The following is a 9,147-nucleotide window of genomic DNA, read 5'->3' on the forward strand; positions in this document are numbered from 1 at the left end:
AGATGCTTTATTTTTATTAATTATATAATTATATATTCCTATAAATACTTCCTTATTTTTTATGTCTTGTTATTTGCAACAATACAATTATTAATAAATGATTAAAATAATATTTATTATCTTATAATATATTAAATGAAATGATTATATATATATATATATATGTTCTTTTATCGTATGTATTTCATTACTGAAAAAATAAGTTCATTCTTCTTTTTTCCATAAATTCAAGAAAAAAACAAAAAAAAAAAAAAAAAAAAAACCTTAAAACCAATTCATAAATGGGAAAATATTTTAAAAGTAATATGACTTACATTATGTTCTACTACAGCTATTATAATCATTTAATAGAAACCAAAATGTCTTAATTCTGACAGGTGTCCCTTGTTATATTACCTTCGGAGCTAAAACAGAAAGGGTTTATTATAAATTAATATATACATATACATATATATATATATATATATATATATATATATATCATCAAATAAGAATTTCTTTTAATTCATAAAATGAAAAAACATATAAGCTTTTAAAAAAAATTATTACATATGCTATTATATTAGATTATATTAGTTAAATTTTTATGGTTTGAAAATTTTTATTTTCAATTTATAAAATAAAAAAAAAAAAGAATTAAAAAAACAAAAAAAAATAAACAAAATTAAAAAGATAAGAATAAACATAGAACAATAAAATATAAATATAAATAAATACATATATCTATATATATGTATGTTTGTGCAGTTGAGCTCAATTTTTATGTATACAAATAATGAATAAAAGAATTTAATATATATATATATATATATATATATATATATTTATTTATATTTATTTATTATATTATTGAAAAGTGCTTACATACTTCACGACATATATTATTTTCAATTGGCTCTCCTTTCGATTTAGTTAACTTGAAATATTCTTGTTCCTTCTTAAAAATATAAACAAACATATTTCTCTGCGTTAATATATTTGCTATTAACATATCTGCATGTTGTAGTCGTTCATTTGATTTTTTAATAAGTGCATCGTCCTGATCTTCTAATTTAAATATACAATGCTTTAAAAATGGAAAATATTTATAAGTAATTTTATAAAACTTAGGAGTTAAATGCATTTCAATTTGAAAAGGACAATTGTTACTATCTATTTTAAAATCAAGTAATTCATCAAAAGGAATATAAAAATCACTAGCAGCTGCACATAATATCATTAAATGGGAAGGAAATAAAAATTCATCTGATTTATTATTTACAACATTAGATATATTTTCATTTATTTTACCATTCATATTTACGGAATTACAAAAATTAATATTATTTATATTTTCATATATATACATATTATTATTATTGACATTATATTTTACATCTTTTATATCATTAAGAATATAATCATCGCTAATATTTTGCACATAACCATTAATATTATTTATGAAAAGTTTTGCTCTTACAATAATATCTTTTATACCTTCGTCTGATAATATAATTTGATCCTTTTTATTCATATCATATAAAATATCAAATATATATTTAAAAAAATATAGTAAATCATAACATCTATTGTTATTATTATATTTTTCTAAACGTAGATTTTTAAATAAAATCAATTTTTGTAATAATTCATAAAAACCTCCTTCCTTATTATATTTACAATTTAATATATTATTATAAGATGAAAATAAATGAACTATATCTTTTAAAATGTTTTTAGCATATACATCATCTACCAATTTATTATCAAAATCCTTTTTAATATTAAAATATTTCTCATATCTTTTTTTCATATTATAATTTAATAATTTTCCAATTTCTAATAAATAATAACCATAATCAAATATAGTATCAAAAGCAACAGTAAAAAGATTCTCCTTATATTTCTCATAATTCTTTATATTATTTATTAGGTTTAATTTTTCATCTTCCTTCAAATTAAAAGTAATAATATTATTATCTATAAGATTTAAATTATTAAAATTTGCTACACCATTTAAATGATATTCAAATGGTAAATGAGAACCTCTTCTATGTAAAAAAATTACTTTCTTATTTTTTTTTAAAAAATATTCACACATAAGTGCTCCTCTTCTTCCCGTGGAAAAGTTATCAATATTTCTTATATCAACCTTTTCAAGAGGAACTTTAGTACCTCCTGATGTTATAAATATTATATTATCATCATCATTTGGAAGAAAATTCTCCTTTAACATTTTTAATATTTCATCTAAATTTTTAGGTCTCAATTTACTATTGAAAAATTTAGAATACTTCAAAAAATAATCATCATCTATTACATTACTTATATTATCATTATTTTCATTTTGTATACATACATCATCTTTTTTATTATCTTCATTTTTTTCTGGATCATATCGTAAAGCCATTTTAAAATATTCCTCATTATTTTTGTATAATTTACCACTAGGCTCTAAATGTAATAAATTATGATTCTTTTGCTTATTATAATATCTATTTAGTAAATCAGATGAATATATATTATTCACAACATTTCTATTATATACTTTTTCTATATTATTAATAATAGTTTCCTTCTTATTTCTTCCAGAATTACCTATAGATAATATGTTATATGATTCATTATTAATATTAGATAAGCCCTCTTTATAATTACGGATAATTAAAGTATCTTTATTAGATAATAATAAAGATTTTTCTTTTTTACTTACAATAACATTGTCGATTCCTTTTATAGAGCTATTTGATATATTTTCATCAAAATCTTCTATATTTTCAAAACATTCAATACATTTCATATTTTATTATAACCACTTTAAAATTATTATAATTTATTAATTTATTTTTATTTATTTAAGTGAAGATTTTTGTTGAATTAAATAAATAAATATAAATATAAATATATATGTAATTAATTTATAATAAGTATCATTTTTTTTCACAACACATATATATAAATTTTTATTCATAAATTATACATAAACATATATATATATATATATATATATATGTATTATTGACTATGATATGAAACAAAATTTTAATATATATATAAATTATATATTATTAATCCATTTGTGCACACCAGCAAAAACACATATTATATTCATCTCATAGACTAATAAATAAATATATTTTAAGAAGTATAAAAAATAATTAGTCTATATAAATTCTGTAAATGAACTTATTATTTCCTTTATTTTTATCAAACGAATAAATAAAGAAATAAATAAATAAATAAATATATATATATATATATATATATAAATTAACAATTCTTTTGTAACTAATGTCTATTCACATATGTTTAAGACTTAAATAATTCAAAATGTTTCATAGATTTTTTTTTTTTCTCACAAAAAAGGTATATTTTGAATTATTTGCAACACATACTACAGATACAAATAAAATAAATATATAAATAAAATAATATATATATTTCTTCTTCATAATACTATAACAAGTGTACACAAATAATTATTGTATAAAAAAAAAGAATTGTGTAAAAATATTTATGCAACATAAACACATAACATTTTATAGGACACATAAATATATATATATATATTAATACACCTTTAAAAATAATAAAAAAATATTTGCAAAAAAGAAAAAAAAAAAAAAAAATTATATCTTTTTATAATTAAATTTAAATTTTGGATACCTTATATATACATATATAACATATATATATATATATATATATATATATATATATATATATATTTTCTTTTTTTGAAATAATACAATGGATATACTTATAGTAGTATAATAAAAACACACTTAAGGATAATAATAAAACTTTATAAAAATATACTGATTACTCTTGTAACATATATAAATATATCTATAAATTCTTTTAAATCAACAATATTTTCTTATATATAAAATATTTGTTCTATATTATATATCCATATATAAATATATATAAGAATAAAAATGAAATAAATTTAAAAGAATTAAATCTGTAAAATAATTATCAAAAATATAAAATATGACATATAATAAAATACAAACAAACCAAAAAAAAAAAAAAAAAAAGAAAAAAATTCATATATTAATAACATAACATTTAACTAATGAATGTACTGTTTTTCATCTAATCTTACTTTAAAATAAAAGAACAAGTAAATTTTTTTTTATGTTTTTCTATTTTAAAAACAATAATAAATACAAAAAAAATAAAACCTTGTTATTGACAGACTATTAAATGTCATATATAATAATATAATCAAAAATATATATTATATATATATATATATAATATATATTAAACTATTTTAAAACTTTACTATATATATATATTTATATATAATATATATAATAATATATGCTATTCATTAGATTATATAATTTTTTTATTTTTTCCATATATATATATATTTTAAATATCAATATGATATAATATTATATTGATTATATATAATATATTATAATATGTATAAAATTATAAGAATTTATAAAGTGGATTGAAAAAATTTAATATTTATTTTGGAGGGTATTATATATATATATATATATATATATATATTATATATGATTGATTTGAAAATTTCCTTTCATTTTTAACTCATTTTTTTTTTTTTTTTTTTCTATCTTTTTTATAGTACTATAATATTATATATAACTTATAGTATTTTTAAATAAAATAATAATCTTTTTAATTTATATAATTATATCAAATTATTTAACATTCATATAAATATATATATTAAAAGACTCTTTTTACTTTATGAGTGTAATAAAATCTTTTTAATTTTAAAAATATCAATAAAACTAAAGAAATATTTATTCATATTAAAAACTGTAATATTTAATTTATATATATATATATTTCTCTTTTACATTATATATGAAAACAATTTGTTCCTACATTTAAATATTTGTAGGAAAAAAATAACAAATAGAATTATTTATAAAAACACATTATATCACATCTTTTAAAAAGGAGTTAAAATAATATTATATTCCACTAAATTTATTACTTTATATTTCATATGTGTGTTTTTTGTGTTAAAAGAAAAAGTTTATATATATATTTATATATGTATTTTTTTTTTTTTTTTTTTTTTTTTTTTTTGCGTACTTTTAAATAAATGAAATATTTTTATGTATATGGAAATAAAAACGAACAAAATAAATTATATATATTTTTTTCGTACAAAAAATAAAATGACATGTGACATCAAATATATTCTGGACGTACTATGTAATATATATATATATATATATATATAATATTTATGTGTATATATTAATATTTAAGACATTTAGAGAATGTAAAATCTGTAATGTATTATGGATCTTCCAAATTGTTATAATAAAAAGAAAAAAAAAAAAAAATTAATTCATATTATAATATATTCCTTATATATATATATATATATATCATTTTTATTAATAGAGATTCCTATGAAATATACAATACATAACTAAATTATGTCATTCCACTTATTTTTTTTTTTTTTTTACTTCACATTTTCATATTTTCCCTTTTTTTCTAATTTATATTAATATATTAAAGTATATTTTAATCTATATAAGGAGCTTCTTTAAGACTTTCCTTATAAGAACTTACTGGATTTTCTTTATATTCATCAAGAAATTTCATCCAAAAGTAATTATATTTTTCTTCTTGATATTTTGCTTTATACAAACGAACAAGGTACTTATTATACATTTCACGTTCTTTAATTTTCTTTGCAAAAGTTTTGGTTATAATTTGTTCAAGTAATGCTATAGTATTTTTCTTTAATTTTCTCCATATTAATCTACATGCGATTATAAGAATTCTATATTCTTCGATATCCACATTACTATTTTTAATCCATTCATTAAAAATTCCCTTAACGTATGATTTTATATAACTCTTATGAATCATAAACTTTTCATAAGTATTATTCAATTCATTAGATGAATGGTAAACAGATACATCATATTTATTTTTTAAATTCGTATAAAGTAAATTTAAATGATGTATTAAAACTGAAATTTTTTTCTCTTCATTTCTATTTATTTGATTCCATATATCCCTTAACGTACTTACATCATTTTTTTTAGAATTTAAAGACAATATATTTTCATTTAGTTCGATATCCTTATCATTAGTATACAAACCATTTTCTTTTACATCATATAAATCTAATTCATATTCCTTCCATATAGAAACGTTCGTCAAATCACAACACAATATTTCATGTAATTTAAATATATTATAAACATTATCCTGGAAAGTACTATTTAATAAATCAAATAATTCATTATTATTTTCATCTTTACTCAGATCATCCATTTTCTTTTCTGAATTATCATATTCCATAATATCTTTTAACATATTTTCTATATTTACACTATCACCATTATTTGGATAAACAAATAAAGATTCATTTAAAGAATCAACACCTTCTTCTTCTTCTTCTTCTTCTTCATTTTCTTTTTCTTTTAGCTCCTCATAATTCATTTGTTTTTTATTTATTTCTTCAGTCTTAACTTTTTTTTCTTCAACAACGTTTGATTTTTTATTATTATCAATATTTTTTGGTATGCTTTTTATTTCTTCTTTTTCAATTTCTTTTATTCTTACCTTTTTGGATTTAATATTACTAATATTGGGTGTTTTTTTTTCTAATCCTATATTCTCATCCTTTTTGGTTTCTTCAATATCTAATTTTTGTTTTTCAATGTTTGAAACTCTTGCACTAACATTCTCTTTTTCATCTTTTCTTTTAGATATATCACGATTTATTTCACTTGGCCTTCTTCTTATATTAACTCTTGTAGACTCTTCAAGTTTTTCATTCTTGAGGTTATTTATAAATTTTGATTCTTTCTTCTCATTTTCTACTTCCTGTTCATTATCATAAAATTTTAATCCTCTTCTTACTCCTAATTTACCAGTAATATCCTCTTTTTCATTTTCTTTTATCTTATCTACAAAATGGTTATTCATTTGTTCTTGAGCTTTCATTTTACTACCAGCACTATTAGAATCACTAACTTGCTTTCTATATATCTCAACAGAATATATTACGTTTTCACTAGGATCTTGTTGTCTTTCTATATTTTCATATATATCAGATTTTGTACCTTTCTTATCAAAAATTACATCAACCTTATTAGTACTTCTAACAATGCTTCTATTCATACCACAATCATTTAGTACTTGAGTTATTATATCATTCAAATGAAATACCTTTGATTCACTTTGATTTTCTGTATTGTTAGCTTTGGTTGAATCCTTCTTTAGTGACTCATCTTCATACAGATTTCTAAAAAATCTCTTGTCTGATATATCTCTTGCATATGAATTTTCTTCAATACAAAGTACATTCTGCAAAAAAAAAAATAACATAAATGATAAAATATAAATATAAATAAATAAATAAATATATATATATATATATGTTGCAACAAAAAACATAAAATAAATTCTTTATATTTAAAACGTTTCATTTATTTTTTTTTCTTTTCTATTTTTATTACAAATGAAAGCATAAAAACAACAAAAGCAGTAAAAACATATATATATCTTTGAAACAATGACGTATAAAATGCTTTCTTCTTATTATGCAAAATTGTCATTTTTGGATTCCAGAAATATTTCAGCCAACTTCTAACAGGTATAGTGTTTAAACTTATTTGTGTCATACTAGGTTCTAAAATATTAAAATTTATCTTATTTAAAATGATTATCCAATGTAAATTTTTTTTTTTTTTTTCTTGATAATTTTAATATATTCATATAAAATGGGATTATTCCTCTGTCTTATTATATATTATATAAAATATCTTTCCTTTTTTTAATTATTTCTATATTTATTAAAAAAATATAAAATAAATAAAATATTTAATTTCCAAATAGGATGATAACAATATAGAATTAAAACATACTATTTTATAAATATATAATTATATATTCATGCAAAGTTAATACTTATATTATATATATATATATATATATATATATATATTTGTGTCAATTTTTATTATCAACAGCTGTATATAATTATATAAACTCCTTTATAATATATATACATACTTTAAATTAGCAAAATGTTTCTAAACAAATATAGAACATAAGATATATAAATATATACAATATAATACATATATATATGCGTATATATATGTATATTCTTATAGCATATATAAATTATTTATATTATATTCTCGAACAGTATAATATATTATAAAACGATATTTATATAATTATATATATAACATTATAATAAAGGAAATATTCTCAATAAAAATATGGAAAATTCTACTATGGAAATTATTTAATTATGTTTAATCATATACATATATGTAGTATCCTTTATATATACATATATTAAAATATAATATTCAAAGAATTGTAATATATATAAAAATCACACCTGAATTAATTAAATACTTTCAATAATATATTTATATATATATATATGAACTCTATATTTACGAATTTATACAAAAAAACCATAAGACTATTAATTTTATATATAAAATATTATTATATTATCATATATAACATTATTTTTACTCATCAAATTTTAATTAATTTTAAATTTAAAATAATTATTAATTTGCTTTTAATTTTTATAAATAAATATTTTGAACATCAAAAGAAATATATCAATGTATAAAGGTAACCTTAAAATATATATATTATAATAAAAAATAAATTTTTTTTTTTTTTGGAAGATTTATAATTTTAAAGTATTCCAAAAACTTTGTACGTTAAAAGAACATAACTTTTTTTCTTTTAAAATGGTATTCCTTTTTTTTTTTTTATTATTATTTTCTTAATTTTTTAAGAGTACAGAAATATATAATATGCGTTATTATATTATTTTATTTTTTTTTTTTTGTGTACACCTTTTGCTTTTATTTTATTTACTGTGTACCCAATTTTTCCATATGTTCCATTTATAACCTTTTATAATGAAAGAATAAAAAAAATTAAAAATATAAATACTTCTTTTTTCCTTTTTCAAATTTAATAAATAAATATGATTTCATATAAGAGTACGTAAAATCAATAAGTACATATATTTATAGAAAAAAAAAAAAAAAAAAAAAAAAAAAAAAAAAATTTATTTTATTATAATATTTTTTTTTTTTTTTTTTATAATAAAAATTATATATTTTTTTTTTTTTTTTTTTTTTTTTTTTTATATATTTTTTT

At 17.0% G+C, this 9,147-nt stretch overlaps 2 protein-coding genes across 2 annotated transcripts; both read right to left on the reverse strand.

Moving 5' to 3' along the window:
• Positions 1-841: 841 nt before the first annotated feature.
• On the reverse strand, positions 842-2,779 carry PGSY75_1102400 (putative flavoprotein; the record flags this gene model as incomplete). The annotated part of the gene is made up of 1 exon (XM_018786152.1): positions 842-2,779. The coding sequence occupies one exon, from the start codon at positions 2,777-2,779 to the stop codon at positions 842-844; it is 1,938 nt and encodes a 645-aa protein (XP_018640947.1).
• Positions 2,780-5,511: 2,732 nt separating this feature from the next.
• PGSY75_1102500 (exported protein (PHISTb)) lies at positions 5,512-7,628 on the reverse strand (the record flags this gene model as incomplete). Its single annotated transcript, XM_018786153.1, has 2 exons — positions 5,512-7,314; positions 7,464-7,628. The coding sequence occupies 2 exons, from the start codon at positions 7,626-7,628 to the stop codon at positions 5,512-5,514; spliced, it is 1,968 nt and encodes a 655-aa protein (XP_018640948.1).
• Positions 7,629-9,147: the final 1,519 nt, after the last annotated feature.

The sequence above is a fragment of the Plasmodium gaboni genome, chromosome 11 (assembly GCF_001602025.1).
Source record: "Plasmodium gaboni strain SY75 chromosome 11, whole genome shotgun sequence".
Classification (NCBI taxonomy): Eukaryota; Apicomplexa; class Aconoidasida; order Haemosporida; family Plasmodiidae; genus Plasmodium; species Plasmodium gaboni.